Source organism: Odocoileus virginianus, chromosome 3, assembly GCF_023699985.2.
Source record: "Odocoileus virginianus isolate 20LAN1187 ecotype Illinois chromosome 3, Ovbor_1.2, whole genome shotgun sequence".
Taxonomy (NCBI): domain Eukaryota; kingdom Metazoa; phylum Chordata; class Mammalia; order Artiodactyla; family Cervidae; genus Odocoileus; species Odocoileus virginianus.
Genome location: NC_069676.1, coordinates 12,796,633 through 12,808,717, shown reverse-complemented (window position 1 = coordinate 12,808,717; position 12,085 = coordinate 12,796,633). Strand labels below are relative to the sequence as shown.

Sequence of the window (12,085 nt, the reverse complement as noted above, 5' to 3'; positions counted from 1 at the left end):
TGGGACAGTGTGCCTGGGTGGGAGGTCTGGGATAGCCCTGCAGGTCTTGGCTCATCCGAGCCTGCGCACTGCGCTTCCAGTTTGGCAACCTCCCCGGACTCGCCTCTTTCGCGTGCAGCGATGCCCAAAAAAAAAAGGCGCTTGTATTCGGGTAATTACAGGGCCGTCGCTTCTAAAGGCGTCAAGGCGCATGCTCAGTCTGTGGTCACGTGATGCCTGTCATGGCCGCGTCCGTGGCCTGGGGAGGTGTGAATGCTGGGTTCCTGCTGCGGGCTGCCAGGGGTGCCTGGTGGAGCCGACCTGGGGGCTTTTGGGGGTCTGGGGAGGCGGCGGCGCCAGCGATAGCCAGGAAATTCCGGGCGACAGGTACCTGGGGAGCCTCGGGTGGGCATCGTTAACCCATCGCACGCCAGCTGGGCCCGGCACGGCAGCTCACCCAACCGTGTTTTCCAGGCTCGCGCCCGGCGGGGGAGGAAGAAGCCGGCGGCCCCGAGCGGCCCGGGGACGTGTGAGTGTGGGAACCAAGTCCCCCGTTACTACTAGCACGGGGTTCCTCCCGTCCCCACATTGCCGTACAACCTCATCCCTGTGCCCCCCCATTCTGCATCACCTTATTTCCATGTCTCGTCAAACCCCAAACATGAGTTCTTAACCCTATATTCCACCTGGCCCCTGCGCCCATCATCCAGTTGAAGCATCTGCACTGTCATCTGTCCCCAGGGTGAACGTGGTGTTCGTGGATCGGTCAGGCCAACGGATTCCGGTGAGCGGCAGAGTCGGGGACAATGTTCTCCACCTGGCCCAGCGCCATGGGTTGGATCTGGAAGGTGGGAGCCGGGCACAGGGAATTGGGGATATCTTTATTCATTCGTTTAGAAAACCCACGAGTCAGATAGGATTCTCTACTATTTAATCTTGCACGGCTTCCCACCCAACATGGTTAAACTTCAGAATCCTCACCAGGATCTCATCCTCTGCTCTCTTAACCTTTATTCATTCAGCAGTTATTTATTGAGCATTTACTAGAGGTTCCTAAAACTCTTGCTCGCCAGGAGCTTGTATTTTCTTCCTTTTTCCTCCCTCTCTTCTAGCCACACTGACTTGCTTGCTGTTCCTCAAATAGCCAAGTTCATGCCTGCCTCAGGGCCTTCGCGTTTGGTGTTCCATCAAAAGTGCTTTCCCACCAGACCTTCTGGCTCCTCATCCTTCAGGTCTTGATGTAAATGTCATCTTCCTGACAATCTTATCCCTCTCAGCCCAACTGCAGTCCCCATGCCCCAATAACTCTATTCATATTAGTGTGTTGTATTGTCTGCATAGCACTTCTCATTGTTTTGTTTCCTTCTTTGTCATTTCTCCCCAAAATGAGATCAGAAACCCTGTTTGCCTTGTTCACACGTATCTGTTGCCTATCATGGTATTTAGATGTGACAGGTATTAAGTCAGTATTTGTTAAAGGAAAGATAAATAATAGCAGAGGTTACTTTAAGCCCCTTACCACGTTTTAACTGATTGAATCTATTTCATGACAACATTATGCAATAGGGGAGAATGTTATCCTGTTTTATAGGTGAGGAAATTGAGCCCCAGGTTGAGCAGACCTGGTCCAAGGTCAAGTAAGTGGCAAAACTAGATTCAAACCCAGCCTGTCTTAGCCACTAATCTGTGCTGCTCTTCTGTGAATATTGAACACATGTTGTGTGCCAGGTAGTAATGTAAAAAAGCAGATAAGGCCCTTGTCATTTCACACCAGTTTCAACCTGATAGGGACAATAATCCCATGCATAAACATGTAATTATATCATGAGCACCTGGGAGAGTGGTCTTTTAAAAAGTGTATAGTGTTGGGTGTATGTTTGTATGCGTGGCATGAGTGCATGCTCAGTTGTATGGGACTCTGCAACCCCATGGACTGTAATCTTCCAGGAGCCTCTATCCATGGAATTTTTCAGGCAAGAATACTGGAGTGGGTTGCCATTTCCTACTCCAGAGGATTTTCCTGACCCAGGGATCAAACCCACGTCTCTTGCATCTCCTGCATTGGCAGGCGGATTCTTTACCACTGCACCACCTGAGAAGCCCCGGTGTATATAATGAGCTGATTTAATCATTAGACAGTGTTTGGGGGAGGGGGGAGAATTGGGGGCAGTCCTGGCAGACCTACCTTAAGTTCTGTTCTGGAATCCAGTGGCTGGCAGTTCATGACAAAGGTTAGAACAAGAGCAAGTTACTTAGCATCTTTCAGCCTCATCATCTGTAAAGTAGGATAGTTTAGTTCATATCTCACCGGGTTACTGTGAGGTTTAAGCAGATTTCATGTGTGCGGTGTGTAATACCTGGCACGTGGTTGGTGTGCAGTGAGTAGTTGGAATGATTGTATTAGGTTATCTCTATCTCATGTGGTAAGAATGTTAATGAGCTGGGAAAGAGGGCTAAGAGACACCTGTGGATGACTTGAGTTTTGAGGCCCAGACTGTTTCTTCCCCAGACAGGGAAGGTGGGCTGCTGGGGTCAAGCCCCAGCAGGATCCAGGGGAACCCTCAGGATGAACGGCGTCAGCGAATGAGAGAGAGAGACAGAGAAAGAGACCAGACCAGAGTGTGCAGCAGAGTCTGGCAGTTGCTTTATTTTCCACCATCGCCTTTATACCCTAAGTTGGTACATTTCTAAGGGGGAGATAAGCATACAGACTTAGTTTAACATTACATCAGCTTGTCCTTCACGAAACCAGGTGTGCTCTGTATATTTTTGTTTATGAGAGTCTTTTCCCATAGATTTTTTGTACATTATCTTCTGGCCTTGAGCTCAGCAGAAAACAGAAAAGTGGCAGTTCTCATGATACAGCAGGTTGCAACAGAATAGAAATACAATCCTGTTAATGTAAAAGTCAGTCTTTTTGCAGAAGTTCTCAGCTAAATTTATCTAAAAAGTTTAGCACACAAAGACTCTGCGGCTCTGGTGAGGCAGCCCCTGTTTAGCACTCCTGGTTAAAATTAACAATTATCTTACTGTTTTTACACTAGGGCTAAACTCTTATTTTTCTAGATCTCCAACTATATTAAGAGTTTCCACTACACGACCTCAGCACATTAACATCAATCAAACATTGATCTAATAACCACTTTTAAAACAATTATTTTTTGTGTTCTCTAATAGGGCTTCCTCACCCCCCAAAGGGCTCTGTGCCTATTAGGGCCTTTTGTATGGTTAATCTCTATGTATAATATCTTTTGGCTTTCAGGCCTGTTGACAATTTATGGCTTGCACCTGGCGTAACTTTAAGCAACTTCAGTAGCCGACCCTGTCTTTTTTGTAGTTAATCTATTTTTTTTCTATTAGGTGTCATCTCCATGGGAACTAGATAGGATTACATTTTTATAGGACAGAAATGCAAAGGATTGCAAAAACAGCAGATATGGCACAAAACAGGCTCTTAGTCTAAAAGTTAATTACCTGCAAGAAGTCGCCAGCTAATCTCTATCTAAAGTATTTTCTATTAGGCACATTTGTGGCTATTTTATTTGTGGAGCTTTTCTCACCCCAATGAGGGACCTATGCTTAATAGTTTCTTTTATTAGCGTACTGTGCTTAGGATGTTTAGAACAATCATGAGCATTTTTTGCAGTGAGAGCACACATTTATCAAACAAGCCAGAATGCCAGCAAAAGGATTTGAATTGAAGCATTTCCTTCATCCCTGGCCCCTTCATAGGGTACTAGCGTCTAGGAGATTTATTAATTAGGATTTTAAATTGGTCTTTATTCAGTAAAAGAGGAACAAGAGAACTCTCGGCAGGCAACACAAGAATCTGCAGCAGGGCAAACAAGAACAACAGCAGAAAAGGAGGGGAGGATACCGGGTGGGGTGGAGGCCGAGGCCAACGTGGAGGGTCCCTTATATCCTGAACGGCCTTGCCTGTCAGGTTTTTTTCCTCATGACCTCGTCATGGATGGGATCCTGGATGGCCTTGCCTGTCAGGTATTTTCTTCCTGACCTCGTCATGGGTGGGATCTCTCACAACGGCTCCCAGCATTGGGCAGCTTAGTCACTGCAGTCCACACGGAGGGTCTGCTGGGTCAGAAAGCTGCCTTGCAGCTCCACCCTCATGGTCCAGCCTGTCTGGAAGAGAAAGGAGAAGTCTGTCCTGTTTACTTAGAACAGGTATCTCTCGAGGCATCTACAACCTCCCAAGCTCAGTGCTGAATGCAAAGAGAAGAGGCAGGTTGACAGAGCACAGGGAAACCCAGAAATGATGGTGGTAACTTCAGACTGTGATAAATGCTGTCCAGAAATTTTTAGAGATAACAAGAGTTGGGGGAAGGACAAGAAATAGGAGATGGGAACTTGGAGGGCAACTGAATAGTGCCCAAAGACAAAAAGGACCTAGCTCTCGAAAGACTGCAGAGAAGAGCATTCCAGATCAAGAGTACGCCAAGTGCAAAGGTCCTGTGGTAGGGGGTGAGCTTGGCACGGAGGAATTGAGTGAAGGGGCCGGGGTGGCTGAAGTAGGTGGGAGAATCTCAAGGACTGAGGTGAGGAGTTTGGATTTCTAGCTATGAAAACCCTTTGGAAGAGGACATTATTCAGAAGCTCGGTGCTCAATCAGAAGCTTGGGAATGTGTCTAGGGGCAAGCAGGAAACCCTCAACTCTGTACCTTTCACCCCTTTATTTCCTGACCCTTTCTCCTGCTGCAGCACTAGATGCTGAGTGAGTGAGTCGGTCCCTCCTTCAGGAGCATCAGGGCAGCCCAGCAAAGTGGCAGGGTCACAGCAAGGGTTCAGAGGCTACAGGGAACCTGTCTGGCCTGTCCCCTCTCAGATACACTGAAGTCCAGTTCACGCTCATTTATTGTACCAGGTACCAGCCTGGTCGTCAGCCTGCTGGAGAGTTTGGGGGAAACCCTGAAGTCCGTTTGCAAAACCTGTGTGCAGATGAGCAACAGTCAGCCAAGTCAGTGACAGGGTGGAGGATGCACACAGTGGGTGTGCAGGCCTGGGAGGGAGAAATGAGAGTCACGTGGTGAAACAAAGAGATTCACGGGATTCTTCAGTGGGCAAGTTTTCATTGCCATAGACCTGGGTTTGATCGCTGGTCGGGAACTAAGATCCCACAAGCCTCAGGGTGTAGCTCCCCACCCCACCCCCCAAAAAATAAGAAACAAAGGGATTTTTTTTTTTTAAGTCCTTCTCTGAATGGCGCTCGCCCAAGCATGGTCCCTCACCAACGGTCCCTCACTTGCCGCCCCCAGGGGCCTGCGAAGCTTCCTTGGCGTGCTCCACCTGCCACGTGTATGTGAGTGAGGACCACCTGGACCTTCTGCCGCCTCCTGATGAGAGGTGAGCAGGGTGGCCCCCTCCCAGCTCTGAGCTGCAAGGCTTGGTTGCTGAGCCTCGGCATTCCGGAATCCGCCCAGGCCATAGCAGAGGGCAGCCCCAGCTTTTCTCTCCCCTCAAGCTGCTGGCGGGAGAGCTTCCCTTCTGGCCCCTACCCCTGGACCCATTAACAACTTGCTACCGCCCTTTACCCCAGGGAGGACGACATGCTGGATATGGCCCCCCTCCTCCAAGAGAACTCCCGGCTGGGCTGCCAGATCGTGCTGACGCCTGAACTGGAAGGGGCCGAATTCACCCTGCCCAAGATCACCAGAAACTTCTATGTGGATGGCCACGTCCCCAAGCCCCACTGACAGGCGCAGCTGGACGGTCCCAGGCACTGATGACCCCAGGGCCAGGACTGGAAGAACACAGTCAAGATGCCAGCCCAGCCCAGGGCGCGGACAGATCCGAGAGAGATGGCGGAAGCACCCAGAAAGTCAAAACCCTGGCTTCAGAGAGATCCCATGTCCCAGCTCTGGTGGGGCCAGGTCCCCTATTGGGGCCGCCTCAACCAAGCTCCTGAGAATGGCGGTGTGGATAGGGGTGGAATCTAATTGGAGCGATAATAAAACTGTCTCACAGATAACCTAGCATCTTGAGCGTCCTTGGGGCTGGTGGGAGTGGGGTGCAGGCTCTGGGGTCTACAGCTGCATCTTCCAGACCTCCCCAGCTTTCCCCTACCACGGCGGTGATGGGCCAGCGGGAAACTGAGGCAGAGATGTCTGAAGACGAGGTTCCGGGAGCCAGAGGATCAGCCTGGCAAGGCCCCGCCCCGTCGTCGCGGAGGGATTTGGAGGGCCCAGGCCGCCCTTGGCTACAAGGGGTAATCAAGTAGTCTGAGCAGACTCGGAAGGGAGCGAGGGACCCAGGCGGGCCTGAGGGTGGAGTCTTGAAAGCCCGTGCCCAACATCGCCCGCTAGAGGCGCCCAATCCTACTGGCCAGCCCTGCCCCCGCGCCCCCAGGTGGAGCCTCTTGCACCCTCTGCCAGAAGCGGACCCCCCCACGCAGGTGGGGCTCATCAAGTGGGCCCGGTGTGGGCGGGGCCAGGCCAGATTTGGGAAGGGGGGCTGGGCTAGGAGGCAATGGAGGCCGAGCCATCCCCGGACTTCGCCATGCTGCGAGAGCTGCTAGCGCCGCCCTATCTGAACTCCGAGCCGCCCCCGGAACCCCCGATCCAGCAGACACCAAGGACCCCAGGATGCCTCAGACCCAGCGGCAGGTGCGTTCACGAGCAGCCCTTCCCCCCGCCTGGCCCAGTGGTCAATGGGTCGTGATCTCTGGTTCCTGGGGTTACCCAGGGGTCAAAATGTTAGTTACTGGTACTTGCAAGGACGAGATCCTGATCCCCAGGGATATTGGGGGTCATATGGGGGTCAGAGACTGTGCAGTTCTTGCTCCGTGTCTTTGAGACCGCTGTAGTTGCCGCCCACGGAAGGGGGTGACCACACTGGCCATTGTCCCCAGGTCCTTCTGGCCTGCACACCAAGACTCGGTCACCGCCCTGCCTTTCCTCCAAGAGACAACAGAGGAGCTAGCCCAGACCCCCGGGGACACCCAGGCCCTAGGGCCCTACGGGGAGCCGAAGGCCCTGGAGATCCCGGGACCCCTACCTCTAGCCAAGGATGCCAAGAACATGCTGACCCCAGCCAACCAGCAGAGCCCCAACCTGGGGCCCCCACGGGCTCCCCCGACTCCTCCAGCCCAACCACAGAGGAGGCCCCGGAAGCAATCAAACCCCCAGCGGAGCGCCGAAAAAGTGGACCCTCTCTTTGAGGGGGTGACCCTGAAGTTTCAGATAAAGCCGGATTCCAGCCTACAGATTATACCCAGTTACAGGTAGGAGCTGGCCTGGGCAAGGGCACCCTTAAGTAATAATAATAGCAGTGGGCCTTCCCTGGTGGCTCAGTGGTAAAGAATCCACCTGCCAATGCAGGAGATGTGGGTTTGATCCCTGGGTGGGGAAGATCCCCTGGAGAAGGAAATAGCAACCTGCTCCTGTATTCTTGCCTGGGAAATTCCATGGATAGAGGAGCCTGGCAGGCTACAGTCCATGGGGTCAAGGAGAGTTGGAGACGAATCAGCAACTGAACAATAATAATAGTGCTGGGGGGCGGGGAGGTGCTCCCAGGTGGCGCACTGCCACCCCAGCCTTGCATTACAAATGGCCTCATCTCTGTAACTGCCTTTCTTCTTTTATTATTTATTTATATTTTTAAAAAACTTTTTTTGGCCTGTGGGATGTGGGATCTTAGTTCCCTGACCAGGAGTGGAACACTCGCCCCTGAATTGGATGCACAGAGTCTTAACCACTGGACTGCCAGGGAAGTCCAAACAGCCTCATCTCTGAGCAAAACCTCAGGCCGATGCCAGTTCCTATCCTTTCTGCTATGAGTCAGTCAAGTCCAGGACTGAGCCCGAGTCTTCTCCTAGTGAAATGGCCTCACTATACCCGGGGGCTGCTGCTTCTGTTAGTTTTTCCTGCGATGATAATAGCTACCATTTGTCAGACTTGACACCAGCCATGGAGGCAACAGCACTTGGTGTGTATGGACTCGCTGAGGCCTTGTGAAGCCCACTTTACAGATGCAGAAACTGAGGCACAGAGGATGAGATCCCTTGTCACACAGCAAGGACACGGGAGAATTGAGTTTGCAACCTGGCAAAGCTGGCCATAGGCTTACTGTCTTCTCAAATGATTATAATTACTCATGAGGGGCAAGGCCAGGCCTTTCAGACATCGGATGCCCCCTTGATCCCAGGGGTGGGGGGAGCAGTGCCAGATGCCTTGATAGTAAATGTTCATTTGGGGGAATTCCCTGGCAGTCCTGTGGCTAAGATTCCGCACTTTCACTGCTGAAGGCGTGGGTTCTATCCTGGTTGGGGAACTAAGATCCCACAAGCTGTGGTGTGGCCTAAAACTAAATAAATAAATATAATTTAAAAATCTTAATTTGGGGGCTGTCTGGGGCAGGATCCAAACCGTCTGTGCTAATGCCCTCTCTACTCCCCAGCCTGGCCCGCAGCAGCCATTCTCCAGAGCCTCCTGCTCCAGGCCCTGCCAGAGGACCAGAGGCCAACCCGGGAGGCAGTGAGGCCCTGGGTGAGTCCTGGAGACTTAAGTGCTATAAATACTGGGGAAGGGTGCAGGGGGCAGCATTTTCTTTTCTTCCTTATCTTTCTCCCTATCCTGCTTCCCTATTTAGACCCATCCAGGAGGAGTCCCAGCATCCCCCATCCACTCAAGCTGAGTCACCCCCACCCCCGGCTTCCTCCTCTGCTGAGCTTTGCCATCTGTCTCCCTTCCTGGCATTCTCTCTGTCTTAGATCTGGGGCTGGCTGGGAGTTGGGGGGGGGGGGGCGCCTTCACAGAGAGCCCCCTCTCACCCACACATGCACAAAAGGCCCATCCCACACAGGTCTCCTGAGCTCAGGCTCTTGGCCTCTGACCCCCCTCCCTTTGACCTCTGCCCTTTCAGCACCCCGCCGCTGTGCTTCCTGTAGGACCGAGAGGACCCCGCTATGGAGAGATGCTGAAGATGGTACCCCTCTCTGCAACGCTTGTGGTATCAGGTCCTCAAAAGGAAGGAGGGATTGGGGGTGGGGTCCTCACTTGAGTCCTTGCTTAGCCAGCATGGGGTATTGGGAAAACACCCACCTCTGGGAATGTGCCTCCCTCGTGGCAGTTTCTGGGCTCCCCCTGCCTGCTGAATGTCTGTTTCTTGCACCCCCATCCCAGGTACAAGAAATATGGCACCCGGTGCTCCAGCTGCTGGCTGGTGCCCAGGAAAAATGTGCAGCCCAAGAAGCTATGTGGCAGATGTGGGGTGTCCCTGGGCCCCCACTCAGCCTCAGCTCAGGAAGGGTAAGCCCTTCCTCACCCAGCCAAGCCTGTCCTGCCTGTTTCTCCAAGGGGAAAATAGGCTGAATTCCTCCTAGGGGAAAAAGCCTGAGTCTTCAGGGGTCCAGCCTACCTCCTCTCCACCCCCTCCCTGTGCAGAGACCTCAGATGGAAGACCCAGGCCTCAAGGCCCCAGAGCTCCTGGTTCAGGGGGTCACTAGCCCCCTCTCTGGCTCCTGCTTCAATCAGGCTTGGCTGAGCACCCCCCTCAGGAAGTGTTGTCAACAGTGACACTCATGTTGTTAATAGAAGTGACAATAAAGAATAGATCTGTTCAGAAGGGGCACTCTAACTTTGGGATCCCACCTTGCGCGCCCTCGCCTGCCTCTCCCCTGGCCCAGGAATGTGGGGGAGGGGTTTTTTCACGGGGTTTTCCAAGGGACACACAGTCATCTAAACAGCTCCTTCCCCACCAATTAGTCACCTTTGTTACAACATCCCATAGAGGGCAACTGCCAGCACACACAGAGGCAGCACATTCAGGAAGACAGACACAAGGACTTCCCTGGCAGTCCAGTGGTTAAAACTCTGTGCCCCCCAGGCAGGAGGCAAGGGTTCAGTCCCTGGCCAGGGAACTAAGATCCTGCATGCTATGCAGTGCAACCAAAACTTAAAAAAGAAAATTTTTTTTTAAAGACCCAAGACAGACACACAAGCTGAAAGGTACATCAAAACACACAGGAGATACATCAGGAGACATAGGCGTGCTGTCGATCATCAGACACAGACCACACACAGGACAGAACAACACTTGTCTACCGAGAGACATGTATGTTGATAAGACACAGGACACACATGCGCAGCACAGACACACATGAAAGACACATAGATGGCACGTGGACACAAGTGGGCCCTTCATCTGGCACCTCCACCCCCGCCTGCAGAATGTCCCCTTCTGCCTCCTTCCATAGACCTGTGTTCTCCTTCCCCTTTCATATTCTCTCTGACCCCACCAACGGGTGTCCCCAACCTGAAGCCAAAAGCCACATGGGAGAGACATTGAGCTCTGCCGCTGTTGCTAGGACATACAGGCCACCACTACTCAGAGGAGGGGAGGGGGGGAGGGGAGTGTCAAGGGTGGGCGGGATGGTCCCTGCTGTGGGGGGTGTGAGGGAGGCCTGTTTGACCTCAGAGGGAAGATAAGCCCCTCTGAGACCCCCTTCGTCTCTCCTGACTGAGCCTGTGGAGACGGCCTGGGGTCAGATTCCTCAGCCCTCGGATCCCTGACTCATCCCATCCTGCCTTTCCTCGGCTCAGAACTCCCTCCCGCACCTCCTCCTGTAGCTGCTACCTTCTTCTTTGCGGGTGGGGGGGAGTGTGCTCTGCGGGGACACCACATCTTCTGAGAAGCCTTCCTTGACCATCCAGCCTAAAAGGGAAACCCCTCCCACCTCACATCAGGCTCTAGTTCAGCCTCTTAGAACTCATTTCCTCTTAGAACCTGTGGAGATTCTAAGACGTTCAGGAGTTTCACATCTCAGGACTTCCCTGGCAGTCCAATGGTTAGGACTCTGTGTTTCCACTGCAGGGGATACAGGTTCAATCCCTGGTTGGGGAACAAAGATCCCCCAAGCCACGTGGTATGGCCAAAAATAATTAAAAATTTTAATTAAATGTTTCACTTCGGTACTGATCCAGGGTTGTTTCATTCACATTCATCTCCCCTACTGGACCATGACTTCAGAGGCCCAAGTGCACCACCTCTGTGTTCTCGACCATGAGTTCCCCACCCCACCACCAGTGTCCAGCATGGAGAAGCTCTTGAGGGCTTCTCAAGATACAGCACACAAGGGTCTCAGATTGTGTGTCTCCAAACCCCTGGCTGTTGGTATCCACTAAGTCAATGTTTCTTGAGCAAGTATTGTGTGCCAGGCCCCCATGGGGCACTCAATTGGGAATAGAACAAGGATCCCTGCTCTAGCAAAGCCAATATTCTAGAATGATAGTAAGCAAATATTCAGTGAGGATTAATAGGATGTCAAGTAGTGATTATGCTACAGAGAAAAAGTGGAACTTCCCTGGTGGTCCAGTGATTAAGGCTCTGCGCTTCCAATGCAGGGGTCCTGAGTTCGATCCTTAATCAGGAAACTAGATCCCACATGCTGCAACTAAGATCTGGCACAGCCAAATTAAAAAACAAAAAAAAAATTAGAAAAAGAGGGCTTCCCTGGTGGCTCAGGAGTAAAGGATTCTCACCTGCCAATGAAGGAGAAACAGGTTCAATCTCTGATCTGGGAAGGTCCCACGTGCTGTGGAGTAACTAAGCCCATGGGCCACAACTACTGAGCCTGTGCTCTAGAGTCCAGCAGTCGCAGCAACAGAAGCCTGCCCTGTGCTCGGAAACAGGAAGGTGCGTGCATGCTAAGTCGCTTCAATCATCTCTGACTCTTTGTGACCCCATGAACTGTATAGCCCAACAGATGCCTCTGTCCATGGGATTCTCCAGGTAAAGAATACTGAAGTGGGTTGCCACACCCTCCTTGAGAGGATCTACCGGACTCAGGGATCGAACCCGTGTCTCCTGTGGCTGCTGCATTGCAGGCAGATTCTTTACCACTGAGTCACAAGGAAAGACCCCGAAATAAGGTCACAGACAACAACGAAGAGTAACCATGCTTGCCACAACTGGAGAAAGCCGGGGCAAAGCAACCAAGACCCAGCCCAGGCATAAAGAAAGAAAGAATAAGAAAATAAAGTACATAAGGAGGTGAGGAGTTGGGGATGATATCATGTTCTCAGGGAAGGCCTCTCTGAGCAGGTGACCTTTGCGTGTAGAAATCTGATGGCGAGGAACCAGCTCCGGGGACTAT

The 12,085-nt window shown here is 52.3% G+C and overlaps 2 protein-coding genes across 4 annotated transcripts; both read left to right on the top strand.

Annotated features, from left to right (window-relative positions):
* Positions 1-70: 70 nt before the first annotated feature.
* Positions 71-5,962, top strand: FDX2 (ferredoxin 2). Of its 3 annotated transcripts, none has more exons than XM_020902360.2 (5): positions 71-366; positions 454-508; positions 721-763; positions 5,250-5,337; positions 5,531-5,962. In XM_020902360.2, exons 1-5 carry the CDS (start codon positions 191-193, stop codon positions 5,685-5,687), a joined length of 519 nt encoding a protein of 172 aa, XP_020758019.1. In that variant the 5' UTR covers positions 71-190; the 3' UTR covers positions 5,688-5,962. The 3 variants fall into 3 exon arrangements, with proteins under 3 accessions (XP_020758019.1, XP_020758017.2, XP_020758018.1); XM_020902358.2 differs by having other exon boundaries at positions 5,183-5,337; XM_020902359.2 differs by having other exon boundaries at positions 721-827.
* Positions 5,963-6,405: 443 nt separating this feature from the next.
* Positions 6,406-9,555, top strand: ZGLP1 (zinc finger GATA like protein 1). Its single transcript, XM_070465878.1, has 5 exons — positions 6,406-6,596; positions 6,842-7,213; positions 8,308-8,477; positions 8,854-8,947; positions 9,114-9,555. The coding sequence occupies exons 1-5, from the start codon at positions 6,460-6,462 to the stop codon at positions 9,241-9,243; spliced, it is 903 nt and encodes a 300-aa protein (XP_070321979.1). The 5' UTR covers positions 6,406-6,459; the 3' UTR covers positions 9,244-9,555.
* Positions 9,556-12,085: the final 2,530 nt, after the last annotated feature.

Coding starts and splice junctions, on each gene's coding strand:
- ZGLP1 (XM_070465878.1), top strand. CDS start 6,460: ATGGAGGCCGAGCCATCCCCGGACTTCGCCATGCTGCGAGAGCTGCTA. Junction 6,597..6,841: donor TGCCTCAGACCCAGCGGCAG/GTGCGTTCACGA, acceptor CATTGTCCCCAG/GTCCTTCTGGCCTGCACACC. Junction 7,214..8,307: donor CAGATTATACCCAGTTACAG/GTAGGAGCTGGC, acceptor CTAAATAAATAA/ATATAATTTAAAAATCTTAA.
- FDX2 (XM_020902358.2), top strand. CDS start 213: ATGCCTGTCATGGCCGCGTCCGTGGCCTGGGGAGGTGTGAATGCTGGG. Junction 367..453: donor CAGGAAATTCCGGGCGACAG/GTACCTGGGGAG, acceptor CGTGTTTTCCAG/GCTCGCGCCCGGCGGGGGAG. Junction 764..5,182: donor GGTCAGGCCAACGGATTCCG/GTGAGCGGCAGA, acceptor TTTTTTTTTAAG/TCCTTCTCTGAATGGCGCTC.